General features: G+C 46.7%; 3 protein-coding genes, 1 long non-coding RNA gene and 1 other non-coding gene across 17 annotated transcripts in view; 3 read left to right on the forward strand and 2 right to left on the reverse strand.

The window, feature by feature from the left end:
• Positions 1-26,136, reverse strand: part of LOC116816480 (uncharacterized) — a 560,774-nt gene that overhangs the window by 410,079 nt on the left and 124,559 nt on the right. The window lies entirely within an intron of this gene.
• Positions 1-26,136, forward strand: part of LOC116821735 (uncharacterized) — a 310,474-nt gene that overhangs the window by 199,602 nt on the left and 84,736 nt on the right. The gene's annotated exons all lie outside the window — the stretch shown is intronic.
• LOC116832968 (uncharacterized) lies at positions 1,191-26,131 on the reverse strand. 10 transcript variants are annotated; one of them, XM_075070408.1, is made up of 6 exons: positions 26,046-26,122; positions 25,208-25,362; positions 22,658-22,862; positions 12,502-12,736; positions 5,455-5,568; positions 1,191-5,085 (listed from the first exon to the last, which is right to left on the reverse strand). In XM_075070408.1, the coding sequence occupies exons 5-6, from the start codon at positions 5,540-5,542 to the stop codon at positions 3,977-3,979; spliced, it is 1,197 nt and encodes a 398-aa protein (XP_074926509.1). In that variant the 5' UTR covers positions 5,543-5,568; positions 12,502-12,736; positions 22,658-22,862; positions 25,208-25,362; positions 26,046-26,122; the 3' UTR covers positions 1,191-3,976. The 10 variants fall into 10 exon arrangements, with proteins under 10 accessions (XP_074926509.1, XP_074926501.1, XP_074926507.1 ...); XM_075070400.1 differs by having other exon boundaries at positions 22,658-22,797; positions 25,181-25,362; XM_075070406.1 differs by having other exon boundaries at positions 12,502-12,760; positions 22,658-22,833; positions 25,171-25,362.
• TRNAT-AGU (transfer RNA threonine (anticodon AGU)) lies at positions 2,949-3,022 on the forward strand. The gene has a single exon. It is a non-coding gene; the product is annotated as a tRNA-Thr (tRNA).
• On the forward strand, positions 15,374-16,372 carry LOC142047442 (uncharacterized). The gene is made up of 2 exons (XR_012656709.1): positions 15,374-15,703; positions 15,752-16,372. It is a non-coding gene; the product is annotated as an uncharacterized LOC142047442 (long non-coding RNA).

The following is a 26,136-nucleotide window of genomic DNA, read 5'->3' on the forward strand; positions in this document are numbered from 1 at the left end:
AGAGCAGCACTGGAAAAAAAATCAAACCACAAGCCTTGAGTTGATGAAAAGGCTGCTGTGAGTGGCATTGGCAAGGTGGTTGCTTGGACTACAATTGCTGCAACACAAAAGCCTGTGCCGCACGTCCTTGTGATTTGCTGGGGATGTCTGCACACAGAGACCCTGATAGTGTAATCTCTGCAGGTCTTGCAGGAAATGGAGTTACCCTCCTTTCACCTTCCTTTGATTGTCATAGATGAAAAATGAAACAGTTAGAAGGAAAGTCCCAGAGAGCGGCAATATGGCTAATCTGGCCAAGGCCCTGTTAGTATATAGGCCTGTTTGTTAGCCTGAGATATAATTTTGTGTTTGATTTTTTTATACTCTTATATCCTTACTTATATGTGTGAACACAGAACAAAGCCAGATGGGCTTGTTAGTATAATGGAAAAGTGAAAGGATAGAGCTAAAATGTTACTAGGTGCGGGGGGAGTGTAATATACGAGCATACACCAGAAGGCTGCCTGGCTCCTCTCTCAAACCAAGGTAAAGCAACCAGTTGGGAGGGGCAAGGACAGGGATGGGGGCGGGGGAATAAGACACTAAAAGCTAAAGAAAAGCCTGGCCTTGACCATTACACAATCTCATTTCTTACCCCTCCCATGGGATCCAAAAGAGGTGGCACCGAGCCCCCAGACTCATGACCAGGGGCATGAACTGTAGGTATATTTGGGGCTGCTAAGAAAGAGGAGGGGTAAAGGGGGCATGGATAAAGGCTCTGCGGTGTCAGGGCTGTGAACAGAACATTGGGAAACAGACTCTGCTGGCATGTGGAACTATGGATATTCTTGCTTGAAACTAACCCTGTCAGGGTTCCTTCCCCACTCTGAACTTTAGGGTACTGATGTGGGGCCCTGCATGAGAACCCCTAAGCTTAATTACCAGCTTAGATCTGGTTGCTGCCACCACCCAAATTATTAATGAGTCATTTGGGAAACTCTGTCTACCTCCCCCCCAGAATTTCTCCCTCCTAAATACTATAACCCTTCTCTGGGTAGCCTTCAGAGACTCCTCCACCAATTCTCTGGTGAATACCGATCCAAACCCTTGGATCTTAAAACAAAGAGAAATTAACCATTCCTCCTCCTTTCCCCCAACCCAGGTCCAGCTCAAACCCCCTTGGATCTTAAAACAAGGAAAAATCAATCAGGTTCTTAAAAAGAAGGCTTTTAATTAAAGAAAGAAAGGTAAAAATCATCTCTGTAAAATCAGGATGGAAAATAACTTTACAGGGTAATCAGATTCATAGAGCCCAGAGGAACCCTCTCTAGCCTTAGGTTCAAAGTCACAGCAAACAAAGATAAACTTTTTAGCAAAAGGAACATTTACAAGTTGAGAAAACAAAGATAAAACTAACACGCCTTGCCTGGTTGTTACTTACAAGTCTGAAATATGAGCAACTGGTTCAGAAAGATTTGGAGAGCCTGGATTGATGTCTGGTCCCTCTTAGTCCCAAGAGCGAACAACCCCCAAAACAAAGAGCACACAAACACAGCCTTCCCCCCACCAAGATTTGAAAGTATCTTGTCCCCTTATTGGTCCTTTGGATCTGGTGTCAGCCAGGTTACCCGAGCTTCTTAACTCTTTACAGGTAAAAGGATTTTGGTGTGTCTGGCCAGTCTCTGGCCAGGAGGGATTTTATAGTATTGTACACAGGAAGGCTATTTCCTTCCCTTTATAGTTATGACAAACCCCAATAAACATCACATTGCCTGCACTTTGGATTTCTGGTCTCTTGATTTCTGCCTGAGTGACAAGAACCAGGGGAGGGACTGAAGGGAAAGCTCCCAAACAGACATCTGCTGAGTAAAGAGGTGATTCAAGATCAAGTACCCAGTGGTCCCTGGCTGAATGTCTCTCCTCTCCCCATGGCTTGGTTTATCTTTTCAGGAAATGGAGAAGACTGCCTTTGCTTAGCTGTACATTGCTTGCAAAAGAAACAGGCCTTTTTGGTGACAAGTGTTGAAAGGAGCCACTAGACAAATGTGGAGACAAGAAAAATGTCCCCATGACTGAACTTGCATCTGTGGGATGTTGAAGCCACAGCACAGAGTGCTAACCACTATATGACCACAGCTGGTGTCAGAAGAGTCTCTACCAAAGTGTCTTTCCACCAGCAGAGGCCTCTCTATGCACAGAACTCATGGTAGCTTGATGTCTGCAGGCAGTGGAGAACTCTGTTTCGGCATCTCTTTGTTTTGTGGTGAACATCTGCAGTGGCTGTTAATAGGCGTCTAGATAGTGATCTTTGGAAACAGCTGGTTGAAGAGCCTTCCCACTAACCAGGAGATCCTGGCTTGACCTCCCAGTTCTTTCTTACTGAACCTAATGTCTCCTTTTTTGTATCTCTTTTCATAAAAAGGAAAGATCTGTCAGCACAATCCTTCTAAGTGCTTGTTCAAGACAGAGAGAGCCTTCCTTGCAGCTAAGTCTTGGTATAATGGAGCATGCCTCACCGCTGCAGTGCCTCCTGCTGGCCGTCCTGGGAATTATATGGGCTACTCCAACAAGCCATCTCTTGAGTGGCTCTCCCAATAGGTCCTTCCCTGATTGGTTGGGTTCGGCACAGCCTCTCCAAGGCTGCCTTATCTTTTCTCCTGCCTCACTACACTTGGAAAGTGGCAAATGAGAAGTCTGGAGCTGATGGAAAGGTTACCATGATTCAGAATTGAGCTGAGGTTACTGCAACTGAAATGCAGAGCACTAACCACTAAAGGACCAGAGTGACTGGTGGGAGAAGCACATATGAGAAGCCCTCTGTCAACTCAGCTGTGGCTTTCTGTGCACAGAGAGGCAGACACCTCAAGGTCTGCACGTCTTGAGGGAAATGGGGAACGTCTGTACTTTGGAATTTGCAGGCGTTGTCCTGGACCATCAAGTGGAACAGTTGAAAGCAGTTTCTTGACGCAGGCACCATGGCTTAGCTGGCTAAAGCACCTGTCTAGTAAACAGGAGATCCTGGGTTCAAGTCCCAGTGGTGCCTTAGTCTCCTCCGCTCACATTTTCCTATGCCTTTCTAGGAAAGAGAAGAGACCTCCCTTGGCAATCCCAGTAATTGCTTGCTAAGGAAAAGGCTTCTTTAGAGTGAAGTGTTGAAAAGAATCAAATCACAAGCCTGGAGCTGATGAAAAGGCTACTGTCGCTGGCATTGGCAAAGTGGTTGCTTCAACTGCAACTGCTGCAACAGAAGAGCCTGTGCACCACATCCCTGGGATTCGCTGGGGATGTCTATGCACAGAGATCCTTATAGGCAATACTCTTCTGTCACCTTCCTTTTGATTCTCATTAATGAAAAATGGAGCACTTGGGAGAAAAGTTCCAGAGAGTGGCACCGTGGCTAAGCTGGCCAAGGCACCTGCCAGGTAAAGTGGAGGTTAGGGATGCAGCATCCAGTGGTGCCTTACCAAACGTGTCCGCTCTTCCCACCTTTTGGTCAATCTTTTGAGGAAACAGCGAAGACTGCTTCTGCCTCTACATTGCAAAGCAAATGCTTGCAAAAGAAACCGGTAGTTTTTTCTGACAAGTGTTTAGGTCAGGTCAAGGGGAAAGCTAATGCCAACCACTGCAACTGGGCTGCATCTGCTCTACAACTTAATTCTCTTTTTACACCAAGACCACTAACTTGAGCAGCCAACGCCATGTACAGCCCTAGTGAATGGAAGGCACAGGTAGTTTTTGTCTCAGTGTAGCTTGTTGGGATCTCACTCCCACTTGCGGCTGATGAACGTTCCTGGCTGGAGGGACACACACTCCTACGACTAAAAAGGAAAGGAGTCGATAGAAAAGATCACAGGACTGACCTCAAAAAAGGGTGAGCTGCAAAAGGCAGAAGCAGGCAACTTATCTGGGGAAGCTGAGAGACTACTGTGAAGATGGTGCAAACATCACTATGTGCGAATTAGGAAATGGAATTAAAAAAATACATATTTGGCCAGACCTAATCAAGGCATTTATTACAGTTCTCTCTCAGATGGATTCTCTGATGTCTAATAAGGTTTGAGCTGTGATTGAAGCTTTTCCCACACTCAGCGCATGTGTAGGGCGTCTCTCCTGTATGGATTCTCCGATGTCTGATAAGGTCTGAGTTCTGATTGAAGCCTTTCCCACACTCAGAGCACGTGTAGGGTGTCTCTCCTGTGTGGATTCTCCGATGTGTGATAAGGTGTGAGCTCTGACTGAAGCTTTTCCCACACTCTGAGCATGTGTAAGGCGTCTCTCCTGTGTGGATTCCACAATGTCTGATAAGGTGTGAGCTCTGACTGAAACTTTTCCCACACTCAGAGCATGTGTAGGGCATCTCACCTGTGTGGATTCTACAATGTGTCATCAGGTTTGAGCTATACTTGAAGCTTTTCCCGCACTCAGAGCATGTGTAGGGTGTCTCTCCTGTGTGGATTTTCTGATGTCTATTAAGGTTTGAGCGCTGATTGAAGCTTTTCCCGCACTCAGCGCATGTGTAGGGCGTCTCTCCTATGTGGATTCGCTGATGCGAGATGAGGGTTGAACTATCAGTGAAGTGTTTCCCACACTCAGAGCATCCATAAGGTTTCTCACCTGTGTGGATTCTCTGATGTTTGAAAAGGTTTGAGCTCCAACTGAAGCACTTCCCGCACTCAGTGCACGTGTAGGGTTTCTCTCCTGTGTGGATTCTACAATGTGTGATAAGGGCTGAGCTCCGACTGAAGCTTTTCCCACAGTCAGAGCACATGTAGGGTTTCACTCTTCTGTGGATTCTCTGATGTGTGAAAAGGTCTGAGCTCCCATTGAAGCTTTTCCCATACTCATGGCATGTGTAGTGTGTCTCTTCCACGTTGATTCTCTCACGAGTAATAAGGTCTGAGTGGCTACTCAAGTTTTCCTCTGGCATCGGCTGCGTCTCACAGGCTTTTTCTTTTTCTGGGAGTGTACAACTCCCAGGAACATTCCCTTTGGATCTTCCTGATAATGTCCCAGGTGGTTCTACTTGCTCAACATCCTCCTCCTCATTCTCACTCACCATCCCATCACCTGATGGGTCACAGAGAGAATCCAGACGTAGGTCACTCCCTGTGCCAGAGAGAAAGGAAATCTCAGAGACAGGAATGGTAAAAGGGATGAACAAACCAAAATAGGTTTGATCTCTCCCACACATATCAGGAGCAGATTTTCCATAAACTCTTCCCCAGAGGACAGAGGAAGGGATCAGTTTTGGTCTGCATTTCACCAGGACACTCAGGGGAAAGCGAGATCAGGGAGGGACGTGCTGCCAGTTGTCACTCTTGGCTTCCCACCTATCCTGACTGACATCTGCCATAATGATTCCACATTTGCAGGGAACAATCCTGAACTTGAAGAGCTCACAAGGTCTTTGAAAGGCATCCCAAATGTTTCCTGTATTCACAGACAGTTTTTGAGTTGGTTTATCCAATTTCTTACCTGTGCGGGCAGCTCTTGAAAGCACTTCTTTCTCAGAGCCCTGGAGGTCTGGGACCCACAGCTCTTCCCCTCGTTCCAGATGTGACATCACATCAGGTTTGGAAACTGAAAACCCTACTCCAGGGAAAGAAAACAAGGGAGGTCAGCGGAATTTCTGGGATACTTGTCACAAAGAATATTACATGGTTTTAACCACAGCTCATTTTTAAGCAGTAACATCCCAAGGCCAGCTTCCTTGGCTCAAAGTGGCAGGAGAGTTATTATAAATCATATTCATTACCTTGGTGCCTAGGAGCAACTAACAGTGGGTCCCCATTGTGCTAGGACAAGTACAAACACAGAATAGTAGATGGCCCATGCCCTGAAGAATTTACGATCTAAATAGACAAGACAGACACAAAATGTTGGAAGGGGTAGACCCCACTGTTAGAAGAGAGATATTCAGGCCTGCCTGTAAAGCCTATGCTTTAAGAACTTAGGTGTATTTTTATCACTTAGCTAGTTACAGGGCTATAAAAACAAAGAATCTAAATCATAGCCTGTGTATGGGCCTTCTCTCACTAGGATAGGCTGAGGCCTTGTTCTTAGGCGAAGGAGTTTGGCTAAGCAGCAGGAGAAGCCATAAGCTGGGAAGTGAAGGTTCACATCCTTACATTCCAAACCAGTCACACTGAACTAAGGTGCTATTGGGCTGTTAGGAAGACGATCCTGTCCTGATAGTGCCCATCACCACCAGATAAAGAAACACATCTGAAGATGGTTAAAGAAAACTTAGTTTGACAGCAGCCTGTCTGGCAAGAAACCACTTCTCAATGGTTGTGGTTGTGAAACCCTTATTTCTGTATTGTTTTATCTTTGTCCCCCACTTTTCTGTTGTTAACCTGTCTGGTTCTCTAATTGTTTCTGTCTGATGTATAATTAATTTTGCTAGGTATAAGTTAGTTAGGGTAGTGAGATATAATTGGTTAGGGAATTATGTTACAACATGTTAGGATTGGTTAGTTAAATTTCAGTAAAATGATTGGTTAAGGTATAGCTGAGAATATTACTATATAAACTGGGGTCAAACAGGAGGGGGAAAGGAAATTGGAATCAGGTTTGTTAAGGGGGGAATGGAGAACTGGGACACAGGTAAGGCTCTGCAGCATAAGAGCTGGGAAGAGGGTTACGGGGTAAACGCTCTGCGGCGTCAGAGCTGGGAACGGAACACTGGGGAACAGACTCTATTGGCGTATCGAGATAAGCCCGACTTGTGTGAAGAGCTTTGGAATATGCTTGCTTGGAAACTAACCCTCATCAACATCGCATTATCTCACCAGGTTGCAGCCAGACAGATTTCTTGGATCGGCACCTGCGCCAGGAAGGCTGTTGATGCCTGCAGCCTAGTGGAGTGAGGCATCATTTTAGTCGACAGGGGCACCTTCACCAGTTCATAAAAGTAGCAGATGCAGGCCATGATCCAAGACAAGATTCCCTGGGCAGACATTGGGCAACCCTTCATCCTGTCTGCGACAGTAACCAACAACTGCATGACTGTCAGAACAGCTTCATTCTATCTTTGTAGAAGTCCAGCGCCCATCTGACATCCAGGGTATGCAGCCTGCATTCCTCATCCATCGCATGAGGCTTTGGAGAAAAAACCAGTAAGTATGTGTCTTGACCAGTATGAAACTGGGAGACGAGTTTGGGCAAAAAAGCCGGGTGCAGACGCAACTGGACCTTGTCCTTATAGAAGACTATATAAGGTGGCTCCAATGTGAGTGTCCTGATGTCAGACACCCTATGGGCCAAAGATATAGTGACCAAAAAGGAGACCTTCCAGGAGAGAAGCAGGAGGGAGCAGGAAGCAAAGGGTTCAAAGCGGGGACCCATGAGCCTTGACAGGTGCCAAGGGGAGACCAGGTCCCAGACATGAGGGTAGAGGTACTCCACACCTTTCAAGAACTGTGCGCCATCAGGGAATGGGCAAAGACAGTCTTTTTTTTTTTTTTTAAAGGGTTGGAAGAGACTTCAGGAGGTCATCTAGTCCAACATCAACTAAATCATCTCAGCCAGGGCTTTGTCAAGCTGGGCCTTAAAAACCTCTAAGAATGGACATTCCACCACCTCCCTGTGGAACCCATTCCAGTGCTTCACCACCCTTGTAGTTCAACATAGACCTCCATCACTGCAACTAGAGACCATTGCTCCTTGTTCTGTCATCTGACACCACTGAGAACAGCCAAGCTCCATCCTCTTTGGAACCCCCCTTCAGGTAGTTGAAGGCTGCTATCAAATCCCTCTCACTCTTCTCTTCTGCAGACTAAACAATCCCAGTTCCCTCAGCCTCTCATCGTAAGTCATGTGCCTCACCCCCTAATCATTTTCACTGCCCTTTGCTGGACTCTCTCCAATTTGTCCACATCCTTTCTGTAGTGGGGTGCCCAAAACTGACACAGTACTCCAGATGTGGCCTCACCAGTGCCAAATAGAGGGGAATAATTAGTTCCCTTGATCTGCTGGCAGTGCTTCTACTAATGCAGCCCAATATGCCATTAGCCTTCTTGGCAACAAGGGCACACTGCTGACTCATATCCAGCTTCTGATCCATTGTAATCCCCAGGTCTTGCCTTGAAACAGAGTGTGGAACGACAAAATGGCTGCCAGGTGTACCCTGAAGAAAGACAGCAACAGGCTCAGGAGCTTAAGGTGCAGCAAAGGTCCAGGATGTGCTGCAGTGGGGCCTTTTCAGCGCAAATGTGTCAGAGGCCCAACACGTGAACCGCTTCCACTTTGCCACGTAGGTAGCCATGGTGGAGGGTTTGCTGCTAGCCAGCAGGACCTGCTGGACACCATCAGAGCACTGCCATTCATCCATGCTTATCCACGCAGAAGCCAAGCTGTCAGGTGCAGCGTAGCCAGATACAGATGCAGCAGATTGCTGTGTTTCTGGGACAGCAGATCTGGCCGAAGATGCGGTTGCAGTGAGGTGGCCGCCAAAAGACTCAACAGCATGCCAAACCAGTGTTGGTGAGGCCATGCGGGGGCTATGAGGATGACATTTGCTTTGTTCTGCATCATCTTTAGCAGGATCTTGTGGATTAAAGGCACCGGCATGAAGGCAGACATCAGCGCTCCCGACCACTGAATTAAGAAGGCTTCTGACAGGGAGCTTTTGTCCCTTCCCTGCAGAGAACCGAACACGTGGCACTTTCTGTTCTGCCTGGATGCAGACAGGTCCACCTGCAGCATCCCCCACCTGTGGAGGATTAGGTTGTCTACCTCTGGATGGAGTTACCATTCATGGTGAGATGAGAAGGTCCTGCTGAGGTGATCTGCCAGGACGTTCTTAGTTCCTGGCAGGTGGGCGGATACTAGATCACTGGCATGCTGCACACAAAAGTCCTAGAGGCTGAGCACCTCCCAGCAAAGGGCTGAAGATCTGGCACCGTCCTGTCCGTTGATGTAATACATTGCTGCAATATTATCTGTCAGGAGCTGATGTCCAAGAGGAGGGAGTGCGACGGGGATAGGGTCATGAAGGGAACTTCTTGCAGCACCGACTTGGGATCCAGCCACCAGTCCAGGGATGAAGATGTGGCTGGGCACTGAGACGACTTGGTCCAGGGCGTACCTGCTGGGGATATAGACCAAGGCCAACCATGCTTGCAGAGGCCACAGATGAAGTCAAGCATGGCTGACCACGTATGTGCATGCGGCCATGTGTCCCATCAGTCGCAGGCATGTGTGGGGCATGGTGAACAGGTGGCTCTTTTTGTGGGAAATCAGGTCCATTATGGCCTAAAAATGTACCTCCGGAAAGCAGACCCTGGCCCGCGTGTTGTCGAGAAACACTTTTTAATAAATTCTGTGCGCTGGACTGGCATCAACATGAACTTACGTGTGTTTATTCGCAGGCCCCGGTCACTGCAGGTAGAGGGCACCAGAGCGAGGCTCCTTTGCACCTGCCCCGGAGACCTGCCCTTGATGAGCCAGTCATTGAGATATGGGAAGATCTGGATCCCTCGATGTGTCATATAAGCTGCCACTGGCATCATGCATTTTGTGAACACTCTGGGAGCTGAAGACAGGCCACAGGGAAGCGCTGTGAACTGGAAGTGGCGCCCAGCCACCAAGAAACGCAGGAAACGCCTGTGTCCCAGGAATATGTAGACATGGAAGTAAGCATCCTTGAAGTTGAGAGTGGCGTACCAGTCTCCCAGATCCAGGGAAGGGATGATGGAGGCTAGAGAGACCAAGCAAAACTTCAACTTCTTGAGAGATGCGTTGAGGTGATGCAGGTCCAGGATGGGTCTTAGGCCCCCTTTGGCCTTCAGGATTAGGAAGTAGCAGGAGTAGAATCCTCTTCCTTACGCATCCCAAGGAACCTTCTGCACAGCCCCCAAGTCCACGAGCTTTTCGACCTCCTGAATGAGGAGTTGCTCATGAAAAGAGTCCCTGAAAAGGGACGGGGAAGTGAGAGGGTGGGAGGGAGGAACAGTGAAAAATTGCAGGTTATAGCCCTGAACTATTATGTCCAGGACCCAGCAGTCCAATGTAACCTGCTACCAGGCCGAATGGTAGGGAGAGAGGCGGTTGAGGAAAATGTGGAAAGGATCCAGGTGGCTGTCTGAGGCTTCGCTCTTGGGCACATCCTCAAAATGAGCATTTTTGGCTCACTAGATGTTTGGCGGGTTCAGATTGCACAGGTGAGTGGGAGGAAGAAGGGCATTGATGACTAAAACTAGCATCTCTTCTTAATGCAGAGCCATGATGGGGTTGCCAGTCTTGTCAGTTGGGGCAGACTGTGATGTGTGCATGCCCAACAAGCGAAGGGTGTCCTTCAACCTGTGCAGCCTGGTGTCCATCTGCTCGGAGAAAAGACCAATCCCGTCGAAAGGGAGGTCTTGAATTGAAGTCTGCATCTCCTGGGAGAAGCCTGCCATTTGGAGCCAGGAGCTGCGCCACATAACAACCGCCAATGTGACTCCCCAAGCCACCAAGTCCACCACATGTCATGCCATCTACAGGGAGCATCTGGCTGCCATGGTAGCCTCCTCCACTAGGGTGCCGAACTCTTGGGCTAGACCTTGAGAGAACTTTTTGAGACCGTCCCAGAGGTTAAAGTTATATCTGCCCAACAGGGCCTGCTGGTTTGCTACCCAAAATTGTAAGCTGGTGGTAGAATAAACTTTTCTCCCAAATAGGTTGAGCCTTTTGGCCTCTTTGGTCTTGGGAACTGGGGAGGTGTGACCTTGTTTGTCCTTGTTGTTGGCCGCAGACACAACCAGCAAGCCCAGGGGTGGGTGGGTATAAAGGTATTTGAAACTTTGGCCAGAACAAAATTCTTCTTCTCGGCCCATTTTGAGGTGGGAGGAGTGGAGGAGGGGGTTTGCCAAAAGGTCTTGGCTATCTTGAGAAACTCTTCATGCACAGGCAGGGCGACCAGGGTGGGCATAAAGGTCAAGAGAACATTTTAGGGTGTCCCCTCCTGCTCCGCCATCTGCTGCACCTCCAGCCCCATCAGGCCCAGAAACTTCTGCAAAGGCTTTTGGAGTACCTCCAGGAGAGCTTCATGGAGATGTCCCTGGAGGATTTCCGCTCCATCCCCAGACATGTTAACAGACTTTTCCAGTAACTTTACTGGCCGTGAATGCATCCCAAGTCTGGGGCAAATTAATCATTAAAAAACGCATTGCTTTTAAAACCATGTTTATATATTACAATAGGTACACCTCATCAGAGGTCCTTCCGTGCCTTTCATTTCTGGGATAGTGGCTTGTGGAGGGCGGGAGGGGTAATCCATCAGGTGAGAAAACTCCTGAGCTGTTGGAGAGAACGGAGTCTGTGTGCTCTCTGCAAGCTCGTCCTCCTCCATCTTCCCCATCCGCAGAAATCCTCAGCATGGCTGAGATTACAGCCCCACCTCGAATTCCAGCGGAGAGCATGCGGGGTAGTGGTGTGGCGACCCCCCCTAGAATTGCATGCAGCTCAGCGTAAAAGCGGCATTTTTGGCCCTGCCCGGACTTCCGTTTGCTTGCTTTAGTTTTCTGGTTAGGACCTTGTCTGAGCTTCCTTAACTTTCACACGCACTGTACTAAGTCCCTGGTGTGGGCTCTCTGCATCATGGTCTTGGAAATTTTTTTCAAATGTTTTTTCATTTCGTCTTTTGGAACAGAGTTCTGTTAGCACGGAATCCTCTCCCCATACAGCGATCAGATCCAGTACCTCCATGCAGTCCATGCTGGAGCTCTTTTTCGATTCTCGGGAACTGTGCATTGTTACCTGTGCTTGATGAGCTCTGCGTGGTCACCTGTGCTGGTGAGCTCTCCATGCTGGCCAAACAGGAAATGAAATTCAAAAGTTCGCGGGACTTTTCCTGTCTACCTAGCCAGTGCATCCGAGTTCAGATGGCTTTCCAGAGTGGTCACAATGGTACGCTGTGGGATACCGCCCAGAGGCCAATACCATCGAATGGCAGCCATACTAACCCTAATCCGACATGGCAATACCGATTTCAGCACTACTCCCCTTATCGGGGAGGAGTATAGAAATCGGTTTTAAGAGCCCTTAATATCGATATAAAGGGCTTCGCTGTGTGGACAGGTGCAGGGTTAAATCGGTTTAACGCTACTAAATTCGGTATAAATGCATAGTGTAGACCAGGCCTGAGCTATCCCTCCCCCCTTATTATCTACCACTTCCCAAACGGTCCTAACATTTGGTTAGCTTTTTCTGAAGGTCACTGCATATTGAGTAGATGTTTTCAGAGAACTATCGACAATGGCACAAAGATTTCTTTGTTGAGTGGTAACCAATATGACTCTACCATAAGCTCTTTCATGACCAGAAAATAAACAGGAATCCTATAAAAATTGGCATCATGGACAAATTTCTATGGATGAGTACAAAAGGATTGCACAAGCATGCGGGGACAAAATCAGAAAGATTAACTCACAGAATGAGTTACACCCTTGGAAGTGACACAAAAAAGGTAATAAGATAAGTGTTCTATAAATATATTAGGAGCAAGAGAGAGGGGAAGGAAAGTGTAGGTCATCTACTTACCAGAGAAGAAGAAGAGCTAATAATAGATGACATCAACAAGACGAAGGTTTTTAATGCCTTTATTAAAGTCAGCAGGGCCTAATGAAATTCATCCTAGGCTACTCTAGGAATTAGCTGAAGCAATCTTGGAACAGTTAACAGTGATCTCCGACAACTCCGGGAGGATGGTGAGGTCCCACAAGACTGGAGAAGGGCAAACATAAAACCTGTCTTCCAAAAAGGGAACAACGAAGACCTGGGGAACAGAGGCCAGTCAAGCCTAGTTTAGATACCCAGAAAGAAAATGTATTAAACAATCAATGTATGAGCACCTAGAGGATAATAAAGTGATAAGTTATAGCCAGCCTAGATTATCGAATACAAACAATGCCAAACCAATCTAATTCCTGCTTTAACAGGGGTACTGACCTTATGACACTGTAGACATGACATATCTTAATTTTAGTAAGACTTTTGACAGAAGACCCCATGACATTCTCATCAGCTAACAAGAGAAATGTCATGTACTTGAAAGTCTGTACTCAAAGAGTAATTATTAATGGCTCGCTGACAAAATGGGAGGATGTATCTAATGCAGTCCCACAGGAGCCAATCCTCACTCTGGTACCACTCAATATTTTTATTAATGACTTGGATAATGGAATGGAGAGTGTGCTTATTAAATTTGAGGATGACACCAAGCTGGGAAGAGTTGCAAACACGTCTGAGAACAGGATTAGAATTCAAAATGACCTTTATAAATTAGAGAATTGATCTGAATGAACAAGATGAAATTCAGTAAAGACAAGTGCAAAGTACTACATTTTAGGGAGGGAAAATCCAATGCACAGCTACAAACTGGGAACTAACTGGCTAGGGGGCAGTACTACTCAAAAGGATCTGGGGGTTATAGTGGGTCACAAATTGAATCTGAGCCAGCCCTGTGACTCAGTTGTGACGAAGGCTAGTTCAGTACTGGAATAGTTTACCAAGGGAGGTTTTAAGGACAGGTTGGACAAACACCTCAGTGTTGGGGGGCTGGACTAGGTGACTTTTCATGGTTCATTCCAGCCCTACAGTTCTACGATTCTATTTTGAGGAAATGTTTGGTCATTTTATTACACCACTGACCCGGCCCACCACACTAGCACTAAGCCAAGACTTTTTCGAAACCGTCCCAGAAACAAAGTCTGGGAACCAAATATGAAATGAGCAGAACAAAAGGAGTGACTTGGGGGATTTCCCCTGACATGGTTCCCAGGGCAGCACACTGCCACAGCCGGGGGCACAGAGAGAGTCAGGAATTGATTTTTCCTCTCACTTTGTTCACTGGAAAGGGAATCTGCCCAGGGATGCTGCAGTAAGTGTGTGGGGGTGGTGGTGTGGGGAGATAGGTTAGAGAACTGGGAATATCTCCCCAATTATTTCTCCCACTGCCCCTATCAGTCTCTCTCTCCCTTTTCTCCTTGTGTTTCTGCCAGAGGGGGAGGCCCAGGAGATGGGACAGACAGCCATTCCTGGGTGCTCACTCCCCTATGGCTGGATAGGCTCCTGCAATTGCTAGGGGGAGGAGAGATGTGGGGTTGTCATAGCTTTCCTACTCAGATTTGAACCTTAGCGTTCATAACCTGAGAAGCTAGTATGAACCCTCTAAGCTTAATTATCAGCTTAGATTTGATATCGCTGCCACCAGCCAAAAATTTCCAGTGTGTTAGCTCACTGTGGTCTCCCCAAAACCTTCCCTGGGGGACCCCAAGACTCGGAGGCTCTAAGTCTTACCACAAAGGGAAATAAACCATTCCCCCCACCTCTCTCCCAACCAGAATTTCCTCTCTGGGCTAACCTGAGAGTTACTGATGCAACCTCTTTACATCACAATACAAGAAGCATTGTCTCCTCTCTTCCACAAAAGACAAACCCAAAGACAAGGGAACAAGAAAAGATTCTCTCTCTCTTCCCCCGTAGCTTCTTCCGCCCTGGACACTAGGAGAGTTAAACACAGAGAGCAGTTTCCCCCTCCCCCTGTCTTTCCTTTCTCCCACCAATTCCTGGTGGGTTCAACTAGAAAAAAAAATCAACAGGTCTAAAAAGCAAACTTTAATAAAATAAGAAAGAAGAAAGAAATAGATAAAAGTTCTCTGTAACCTAGATGTAAGATACAGGGTTTTCAACTTATAGAAAATGAATAAACCAATAGAAAAGGGATAAACAGCCTTATCCAAAAAAACAATACAATTTAAAGTACTTATAGCCAAATACACATAAAGACTCCACCAGCCAGATACACAGATTCAAATACAGCAAAACAATTTAAAAGACTATACTTTTGCTAACTTTGTACTTACAACTGGGAAACAGAAGATTAGAAGGACTGGAAATAGACCCTCTCATAGCTGAGAGAGCACAGAACAGACAAAGACCCAAGACCAAGAAATACCCCCAAATTCCCTCCCTTAAGCTTTGAAAAATCCGGTTTCCTGATTGGTCCTCGTCAGGTGTTTCGTTCCCTTTGTTAACCCTTTACAGGTAAAAGAAACATTAACCTTTAGCTATCTATTTATGACAGGGGTGATGAGAGGCTATTTGTGCAGAGTCACTTTCATATCCATCCCTAGCACCAGGGCCGGCTTTAGGAAGTGCGGGGCCCAATTCGAACATTTTCGGCGGGCCCCGGCAGGGATGACTTAAAAAAAAAAAACATGTAAAAAAAAAGCCTTTCATTTCTTCCATGTATTATTTACTTTCCATAACTATATAAATAAGAACAAAATTATATATTATGTACATTGCGTCATGTTAGGATATAGATATTCAAGCCTGTCTGGCCTATACTTTAAGAATTTAGGTGTATTCTTATCACTTAGCTAGTTATAGAGGTATAAAAGAAAGAATTTAGGTGTATTCTTATCACTTAGCTAGTTATAGAGGTATAAAAGAAAGAATCAAAATCATTGTCTATCTGTGTAAGGGCCTTCTCTCACTGTGATAGTCTGAGGGTACGTCCAGACTACCGGCCGTATTGGAGGGTAGTGATCGATCCCCAAACGTGCTCCCCGTCAACTCCGGAACTCCACCGGAGCGAGCGACGGTAGTGGAGTCGACGGGGGACCGCGGACGTCGATCCCGTGCTGTGAGGACGGGAGGTAAGTCGGAATAAGATACCCTAGCTGAAGTTGCATATCTTACATAGACACGCGCGCCCCGCCCCCGCATTGTAGAGCAGGTCTGAGGCCTTGAGACACGCGCGCCCCGCCCCCGCATTGTAGACCAGGTCTGAGGCCTTGTTCAGTCATACTGAAATAAGGCAAAATGGGGCTTTTAGAAAGGTGATCTGATCTATCACCTCCAGAGAGCCTAGAACATGTAAAAGGAAATTTAGTTTAATATTTCTGTCTGATAAGAACACACATCAATAGACACAGCTGGAAAACCCTTATGTTTGTATAGCTGTAGTTGTGAAATCCTCAATTCTGTATCATTTTGTGTGTTTATTTGCATGGTCTCTGTCTTTTGTAATTGTTTCTGTCTGCTGTATAATTAATTTTGCTGGGTGTAAACTAATTAAGGTGGTGGGATATAATTGGTTAAATAACCATGTTACAGTAAGTTAGGATTGGTTACTTTTCAGTAAAATGTTTGGTTAAGGTATAGCTAAGCAGAACTCAAGTTTTACTATATAGTCTGCAGTCAGTCGGGAAGTAAGGGGGAGATGAGAACAGGGACTGGGGATGGGGGTATTGGGATCATGTTTTGCTAAAAGGGGAAATGGGAGCAGAAACAGGGACACAGGCAAGGCTCTGTGGTGTCAGAGCTAGAAAGGGGGACACTAAGGAAGGAAACTGGAATCATTGCTTGCTGGAAGTTTACCCCAATAAACATCGAATTGTTTGCACCTTTGGACTTTGGGTATTGTTGTTCTCTGTTCATGCGAGAAGGACCAGGGAAGTGAGAGGGTGAAGGAATAAGCCCCTTAATACATCATATATTATAAATGCATGCATCCGACGAAGTAGGTATTCACTCACGAAAGCTCATGCTCCAATACGTCTGTTAGTCTATAAGGTGCCACAGGACTCTGCTGCTTTTATATTATAAATATCAAGTTGATTAAGAGAAACTTTATTGTACACCTCACCTATATGTTTTTAAAACTTTATCTTCCTTGCTTTTTGTTCAGCAAAATCTTTCAGTATATTGCCTAACTGTAAGCTCTTCATTACTCTGCATTCAGTTGACATGATTGCCAAACTGTTTAAATCGTCTTCCTGCATTGTTGATCACAGATATGTTTTAATTAGATTTAATGTGGAGAAGCTCCTCTCTCCTGAGGCTACAGTTACCAGAATAGTCATGGAGATTCAAATTGCTATGTTGATCGGTTATTATATGCCAGATATTGAATGAAGCATTTTTAGGGGGGTTCTACAATCAGATGAAATAATTGGCTTTAATGCTTCCAGTTCTTCACAAAGCATGTAGCCATTTATGTCAACTGATTTTACAGTTGAAACTTGTTCTTTTTCCTGCACTAGTTTCACATCTGTCAATGCAAGATCCAGATCTGCAGCAGATTTTCATATAGTGCCCTTGGGAAGATTTTTGAATTTGCATAAAAATCCAAATAAACTCATATGCTTTTGTAACTGTTCAAACTTGGTTCAAGTGACTGTAAAGCTTTGTCTAAGACTTGATTGAAGCATTGCACTCTGTAAGCTTCTTTTGGATCAGAAAAAGGCTCGTCTGCAGACTCGTACTCAAATTGTTTTTTTTGTTTGTTTGTTTGTGCAAGCTTTTAGTCTGGAATACTGGAGTCACATCTAGATCTTTGGCAAGTTCATTGGCACCAATTAACACTTCTTGAAAACCCTTCTCTCTGTACATTTTTAACCAATTACAAAGCTTTTCCAATGAAGAAATACCTTCAGAAATATGCATTGTAGCATGCTGTAGCCCTTTGCTCACAAAATTCACTTGGAAAAGTAAATCATGCCAGAAAACTAGCGAAACCAAAAACTTATTATTCTTCATTTGAATAGCCAGCGATTCAGCTTCACTTTTTGCTTGAGCATCATCAATTGTCTCTGCTACCTCTACCAGTGCATCATAAAACTCCCCTGCTCGGTACCACAAAGCTTTGACATTTTGCATTTTACATTCACATCGCGTTTCGCAAAGAGGCTTTACAGGAAGGCCAGTAACACATTTTCTAAAAATAGTCCATCTTTTAGTAGATGCAGAAAAAAGGACAAATATGCTGCAAGGCTCCAAAGAAACTCATCGCATCAGGACATGTTTTGGCCATGTCTCCCAAAATGAGATTATAATTGTGACATGCACATGGTGTAAAAAAAGCTCTTGGGTTTGTTTTCAAAAGTCGTCCTTGTACACCTGATATGTTTCCTTCATATATGCGCCGTTGTCATAGCTCTGCCGATGGATATTTGCAACGTCCAATCCCAGGTCTTCGAGTTCACTTAAAAGGATATTGTACAAATATTCACCTGTGCTGCTTTCTACTACTATGAACTTAATGAAATGTTCATATACTTCTGCTGGAATATTTGGTGATACACCATCCGCCACATACCTAATGATCAATGACATTTGTTCTTGGTGACTAATGTCAGGAGTGCAGTCGAGTATAATAGCAAAATACTTAGCAGCCTTAATTTGAGCTATTATTTCATGTTTAACAGCATTCCCTACAATATTAATAAGTTCGTTTAGAATGTTTTTTCCTAAATAATGGTCATGTATTTCTTTGTTCTTGATTCTTCGTAAACGTTCCTGCATCACTGGGTCAAACTTTCCCAGTAATTCAATAACTCCAAGAAAATTTCCATTGTATGATGTTCCCAGCCGGCACGAAATGATAAGTTTCGTTCTGCTAGCAACTGAACGACAGCGACTAGTCTCTCAAAAACTTGATGCCAGCATTTTGCTTCTTGGTCAATACGTTTTGGTTGTATTGTGTCAATGTTTTTTTCAGCAGATAACCTTTGCTGAAGGTCGCAGCAACTAAGCACAGCTTGTAAATGTCCTTTTGAGTTTTCGTGCTCGGACAATCTCGTATGAATATTAGACCAGGCATTAAAAACATTAGATGCTAATGAACTTGTCACATTATTGCAAAAAAATCTTACAGTAATAACAAAAGATCTTGTCCGCTCACACTGTAGCATGGGGCACGGACGAGGTACAATTTCACCATTTGAAAGTTTCCTTTTGCAGTGAAACTTTGAGAAGTGTTTCCCAATCTTATTTTTAGGGAAATCTTCTACAATAATTTTAGGTGGCCCTTGTTTTACTAAATACTCCCTGATACACTGGCTAATGTATTCTGGCCAAGATCTTCAGATATTTCTATTTGGTCAGCAGAGTTGAAGTTGCCTTTTTGCTCTGGAGCAAAACCACTTCCATCTTTATTATCAGAAAAGCATTCTTGACCCTCAGTACCTTCAGCATCAGTTACAACCCTTTTTGTAGTCCTCTCTTCTCCGTGACTGTCTTGAGTGTCTTCTTCAGACAGATTTGGCTCTTCAAATTCTTCATCATTGCTGTCATTCTCTGTCTGTGTTGTATGTTCTACTGGATAATTTTCAACCATATCTGCATCTTCACTGAGCTCTTCCAGTTCAACAGTAGAATCAGGTCTGCTAAAACACTTGCTTAAAGCACCCTTTTGCTTCTGTCTTTCAACTGCTTTTGCCTTGTATATGGCTCTTTTCTTACTCCCACTTGAGTACTTTCTACAAATGTCTCTTGATCTCTTACTCATATTGATAAATGTCACCACATTCTAAAATAATATTAATTATAGATTTTCACTTTCATATTAGGAAAATAATTTATGTTTTGATAGTTGTAAAATAAATAATTGGAGATATACCTATCTCCTAGAAGTGGAAGGGACGGGATCTGAGTTACTACAGAGTTCTTTCCTAAGTGCTGGCTGGTGAGTCTTGCCCACATGCTCAGGGTTTAACTGATTGCTGTATTTGGGGTCGGGAAGGAATTTTCCTCCAGGGCAGAGTGGCAGAGGTCCTGGAGGTTTTTTGCCTTCCTCTGTAGCATGGGGCACGGGTCACTTGCTGGAGGATTCTCTGCAGCTTGAGGTCTTCAAACAACGATTTGAGGACTTCAGTAACTCAGACATAGATTAGGGGTTTGTTACAGGAGTGGGTGGGTGAGATTCTGTGGCCTGTGTTGTGCAGGAGGTCAGACTAGATCATCATAATGGTCCCTTCTGACCTTAAAGTCTATGACTCTATGAGACCTTGAAAGGTCATTGAGTCCAGCCCCCTGCCTTCACTAGCAGGACCAAGTATTGATTTTTGCCCCAGATCCCTAAGTGGCCCCCTCAAGGACTGAACTCACAACCCTGGGTTTAGCAGGCCAATGCTCAAACCGCTGACCTATCCCTCCCTGCAATTGATTTTCTTCAATAATGTTTATTTTATTAAAATTTATAAAATATTTTCTTATTTTTATATTAGATGAAATTAAGACAATAGGCCTAATCAGTTTTAAAATATATATTTGCAACAGTAATGAACTTAAGTCTTAAAGCAGCAAGCGAATAGCATAGTTCATTTGCGATCTTTTAAGTATATGAAATACCGAAACAATGTGTTGGTATAAGCATTAAGTGTTTTCGCATCACGGAATCAGCTGGGGCTAGCTAACACATAGTACATCATTATTATTATAGAGACAATTTATAACCGTGGTTAAATTCAACTTACCAGTCAAAATGCAAATAAACCTTGCAATACAGCAAGAGGAACTATGTGACAGGTTGCCCAGCAGCTCTGGGTTGCCTCATTCCGAATGCACTCCACACAGCCGTGACATCAGGGTGTGACCCAAACACAGGCTGTATGCTGTGGCCAGCTCTGGCCCCCGGAAGGGCTGGGGCTGACGGCAGTGATGAGCTGCTAAAATCTTAGCAACTGGTTCCCTATAAAAAGTTCTGATTTAAGGGATGTGCCACAGTATGTATTTTTTCTACCAGCAGGATTACCATAGGTCCATATTTTCCTGGGCGGAGATTTAAGACCCCAAAAGCCTGACATGTCTGGGAAAATACAGATGTATGTTAACCCTACGTAAAGTTTTTTTTTAAAAAGATGGGCCTGAACTAGAAATGAGCTCTGTTTCACATGTGTGGGTCCCCACCACTCCTGGGGGTATGCTAGGGTGACCAGATGTCCCGATTTTATAGGGACAGTCCTGATTTTTGGGTCTTTTTCTTATATAGGATCCTATTACCCCCTCCCCCATCCCAATTTTTCACACTTGCTGTCTGGTCACCTTAGGGTGTGCACATGTGTGGGTCCCAGCTGCTCCCTACCCCCCTTCATTGAAGCAGGTGTGCAGGGTTACTGCCCTGGGAACTGCGGGGCACCAGTGGACATGGGGCTGGCTGGAGGCAGGGCAGGGGCTGACTGGAGGTAGGGTCTGACTGCAGGCAGGGCAAGGGGTACAGGGCTGGCTGGAGACAGGGGTGTGTGGGGCAGGCTGGCTGGCTTCAGGCAGGGCAGGGTTGGCAGGGCTGGTGTCATAAACAGATAGTAGGAGTTAATAGAACAGAAGTACTTTATATCTCTTTTGACTGTAAAGGGTTAACAAGTTCAGTAAGCCTGGCTGTCACCTGACCAGAGGACCAATCAGGGGACAGGATACTTTCAAATCTTGAGGGAGGGAAGTTTCTGTGTGTGCTGTTAGAATTTGGTTGTTGTTCTCTCTGGGTTCTGAGAGTGACCAGACGTGCAACCAGGTTTCTCTCCAATCTCTCCAATACAGGCTCTTATAAGTTCAGAATAGTGAGTACTAGGTAGATAAGGCGAGTTAGGCTTATGTTTGTTTTCTTTATTTGCAAATGTGCATTTGGCTGGAAGGAGTTTAAATTTGTATTTTGCTGAAAGGATTTTAATTTGTACTTGTATAGGCTGGGAGGGTATTCCCAGTGTCTATAGCTGAAAAACCCTGCACCTAATCCATCTTAAATTTACAAAGATAAGCTTTTAATTAAAGAGAGAAAAACAGTAAAAATTATCTTGTTTAAGAACCTGATTGTTTTTTTATTCTGGTGAGACCCCAGGGGACTGGGTCTGGATCCACCAGGGACATGGTGGGGACAAAGGAGGGAAGGGGGAGAGAAAGGTTAATTTTCTCTGTGTTAGGATTATTTTCTCTCTCAGGGAGAGTCTGGGAGGGAGAAAGAGAAGGAGGGGGGAAGGTGAATTTTCCTCTCTGTTTAAGGATTCAAAGAGTTTGAATCACAGTGATCTTCCAGGGTAACCCAGGGAGGGGAAGCCTGGGAGAGGCAACGGTGGGGGAAAAGGTTTTTCTTTCCTTGTGTTAAGATCCAGAGGGTCTGGATCTTGGGGTTCCCTGGGCAAGGTTTTGGGGGGACTAGAGTGTACCAGGCACTGGAATTCCTGGTTGGTGGCAGCGATACAAGTACTAAGCTGGTAATCGAACTTAGAGGAATTCATGCTGGTACCCCGTCTCTTGGACGCTAAGGTTCAGAGTGGGGAATTATACCATGACAGCTGGATACAGAGGAGTGCAGGACTGGCTCGCTTCAGGCATGGGGGTGCAGCAGGGGTTGGCTGGAGACAGGGCAGGGGGTGCGGGACTGACTGCAAGCAGGGCAGTGGGTGCAGGGCTGGTGCAGGCAGGGGTGTGTTTGGGGCTGGCTGGCTTCGGGCAGGGCCGCAGAGGGGTGTGGCAGGGGCTGGCTGGAGACAGGGCAGGGGATGCAGGCAGGGATGTGTTTGGGGCTGGCTGGCTTCGGGCAGGGCCACAGAGGGGTGCGGCAGGGGCTGGCTGTGGGTGCAGGGCTGGTGCGGGCAGGGCAGGGGGTGCGGGGCTGGCTGGAGACAGGCTGGCTGCAGGCAGGAGGTGCAGGGCTGGCTGCAGGCAGGGCAGGGGATGCGGGGCTGGCTGCAGACAGGGGCTGGGCAGGGCAGGGGGTGCAGGAGGGGCTGGCTGCAGGCAGGGAGTGTAGGGCTGGCTGGAGATGGGCTGGCTGCAGGCAGGGCAGGAGGTGCGAGGCTGGTGTGGGCAGGGGGTGCAGGAGGGGCTGGCTGGAGTATCTGGCTCAGATGTTGGTGTGGGCAGAGCTTAGGACTGGCCCAAGGAGCAAATTGCAGCTGGAGAAAGTCCTCACCTTGCCTGGGCACAGAGGAAGCTTCACTCCAAGTCACTCCCGAGCCCAGACCCCACTGGGGGAGCAGCAGCTGCTCAGTCTGGGCTCCCAGATCACAATGCAGGCAGCAGCGTCTGAACCAGGAAATTCAACCCCAATATCTTGAGAAGAGAGAGAGAGACACAGTCAGACAGAGACTGAAGGTTTCCCTCAGCTTTAGCAACAACTGATACCCCCTCCCCTCGTTCACATGCACATCTACCAATGTGATATATGCCATCATGTGCCAGCAATGCCCCTCTGCCATGTACATTGGCCAAACCAGACACTCTCTACACAAAAGAATCAATGGACACAAATCTAACATCAGGAATGATAACATTCAAAAACCAGTACGAAAACACTTCAATCTTCCTGTTCACTCAGTAACAGACTTAAAAGTCTCAAAAACAGACTCCAATCAGAAACTGCGGAACTGGAATTAATTTGCAAACTGGACACCATCAAATTAGGCCTGAATAAAGACTGGGAGTGGACGGGTCATTAAAAAAATTAATTTCCCCATAATAATTTCCCCCAACTGTTACTCACACCTTCTTGTCAACTGTTTGAAATGGGCAACCCTCATTAACACTACAAAAATGATTTTTCCTCCCTTGGTATTCTACTGGTGAGAACAGCCCACTTCCACTTTAATTGAATTGTCTCATTAGCACTGATCCCCACTTGGTAAGGCCGTAACTCCCATCTTTTCATGTACTGGGTGTGTGTATATATATATAATCTGCTACTGTATTTTCCACTCCATGCATCTGATGAAGGGGGTTTTAGCTCAGGAAAGCTTATGCCGAAATAAATTTGTTAGTCTCTACGGACTCCTCATTGTTTTTTCCTCTCTCCACAGGGACATATCCTGATTTTATTTGCCCCCATGTTAATCTGGAGTCACTCTATATTCTTCCTTGAAGTGTCTCTTGAGTAATGCTGGTCTCAGTGAGACCAGAAACATTGCTCAGGAGGGAGGAGGCCAGAGTCCTTTCCTCCTCCCTCACCCCTTCTTCTGAGAAGGATTCACAGCAACAGTTTTCCCTCCAAAACCTGAAGATCCTCCAGTTTTGAAAATGGGGAAGAGAAGCAAAGCCTGAGAGAAAAACTGCAGCTACTTATACACTGGGAGGGTAAATTAACTATCAAATGTAGCCCATAAATCCAGCTTTATCATTTATTTTATGCAGCAGTAATGCCAGGAACCTACAGGCCTGTATCCTGTATGATATTGGCTTGAGCAGTTACCATAAGGCTTGAGGCCTATGAACTCCGGCATAGATAAATGGCCTGACAGTCATCCCCAAGGTTTGGAGAACTGGAAACAGAGTGTCTAAGGGGGAATTTTATTCGTAAAGAAACCAGCCAACCAGAGGAACATGAGCCAACGCCAAGTTTTCAGTAGAACATCCTGAGATGTCTGACCACATGGCAATGAATTGACACTTATGACACCAAGATGAGATCATTAATACACTAACCTATAGGAGAAGGACACCCCAACATTAGTAGGGAGAAGAAATACAAATAAAGAAGAGAGGAGAAACCCCTACTGAACATTCAGTACACCTAGCAGTGTCAGCAGAACATATTATCGGCTACACAACTCAAAAGGGATCCGCACGTTGCTGTAGACAGATCAATGAAAAGCTCCACTCACTGCACAGCTGCCAGCAAATAAGCAAACATGTTCAGATTCATAAGGAATGGGCTGGAGAATAACTCCGAACATATCTGTATAAATCAAGGAGGCAGCCTCCAATATCCTGGGACCACCGCAGCTGCTACAGCACTGCACATGGGATATTTTAAATCTATCTTTGAGAACTGGGGAAGAAATAGGTCTAAAAAGAAATATTTGATCACGAGAGAAAAGCACCCGGATTTGAAGAGATTTTATATTAAGTGAGAGAGAGAGTAGTTGGACAGTTTGACGGGATTGTATACGGAAGTTCAATAAACAGACTAATAATTTCCCTCCTCCCCCACACCCACACCATTCACATGGGCAGCAGGGAGCCCTTTGGGGAGGTGCTTTAAGAGGCTATGTAAGGGCTCCCTCCTCCCCTTAGCGGGACCCCCTGCCTGGAAAACTCCCTGGCAGTGGGGAGGAGCCAGCAGCAGGAGCGGGCAGGTGACTGGCAGCTGGGAGAGCTGCATTGGGCAGCTGGGGGTATCAGGAGCCAGGACTGTGTAACCTTGGGCTGGACAGTCTCCAGTGGGAACTTTTTCCTCCTGTCCCCTTCCTTGCCTTGTTGCTGGCAGAGAATGGCCACCGCATCCTACCCAAGAGGCAGCTGTGTCTGAGAGCTCTGCAGGCTGCACCCATTAAGCCCCTTCTCATTTGGGGAACGATTCAGGACAATTTCCGAAAGAAAGGAAGAAAATTTGCTGCAGCTCAAACGGGTGGGAAAAAAAAGTTGGATAATTAGAGAGAAAATGGGGCAAAATCTGAAAAGGAGGCAAGAAAGTATCAAAAATTACTCCACCAGAACCAACCCTTCATGGAGCAGTTGCTGCTTTTACACTTGAAAGGAGACGTCCTGTCTCTGACTCCTGCCCATGGGGCCATGGTAGGAGGTGGTGACCCAGCGTAGCTGACTTCAGGCTGATGCGAGATAGGCAAAGCCAAAGCAGGGTTCCCCTACATCAGTGGTTCTCAAGCAGGGGTACAGGTACACCTGGGGGGAAAACAGGGGTCAATCAACTCAAATAGATATTTCCCGAGTTTTACAACAGGCTACAGAAAAAGCACCAGCCACGTCCATCGATGGGTACAAACTAAATTCCCCCAGGGACACTGGCGCGCACAGACGGGCCCTGCACACCAGGCGCTGGCAGGTGCCTGCAGCGCTGACCTCTCCGGGGGTTTAGCGTCTGGGGCGAGGGGGACACTCAAGCTGGGCTCAGGCCCCGGGGACACGTGGGTGTCTCTGGATCGGACACTGGGGGGCGCACGTGACCCGCTGCCCGACACCAGCCCCCAGACCCCTCCCCCCCCCGCCATGTCCGGGCTGCACAGACATTTCCCCCCGCCCCTTTCCCAGCCCCGCCCGGTCTCACCCCCCGGCCCCGCCCGGCCCCACAGGGACCCAGGGCCGGCCCTCCCGCCACCCCCCGCGGCCCCAGGGCAGAGCCTGGCCCGGGCCCGGGGGGCGCTGGGCTCCTGCGGGACAGCAGCTTCCGAGCCGCCCCCGGGCTCGCTCCGGGACCTGGAGGCTGCAGCTCCGCAGCGGGGCGGGCAGAGCCCGGGGCCGGCCCCAGGGCGGCTCCAGCGGGAGCAGGGCCGGGCGGGCACGGGGGGGGTTAATGCAGGGCTCTCCCGCCGCGATCTGCGCATGCCCAGAGCCCAAGGCGCACAAACCCTTCTCCGGCCCCGGGAGAGCTCCAACGGCCCCGCGCGAGCCAGGCAGAGCCGCAGCGCCCAACGTCCTCCCCGCCGACGTCACTTCCGC

Source organism: Chelonoidis abingdonii, chromosome 11, assembly GCF_003597395.2.
Source record: "Chelonoidis abingdonii isolate Lonesome George chromosome 11, CheloAbing_2.0, whole genome shotgun sequence".
Taxonomy (NCBI): Eukaryota; Metazoa; Chordata; order Testudines; family Testudinidae; genus Chelonoidis; species Chelonoidis abingdonii.

Bases quoted from the DNA above. Each gene is read 5' to 3' on its own strand.
- LOC116832968 (XM_075070399.1), bottom strand. From the start codon at position 5,542: ATGTCACATCTGGAACGAGGGGAAGAGCTGTGGGTCCCAGACCTCCAG. The intron at 5,086-5,454 runs GTAAGAAATTGG...TCTCTGGCACAG, and splicing joins TTCAAGAGCTGCCCGCACAG to GGAGTGACCTACGTCTGGAT.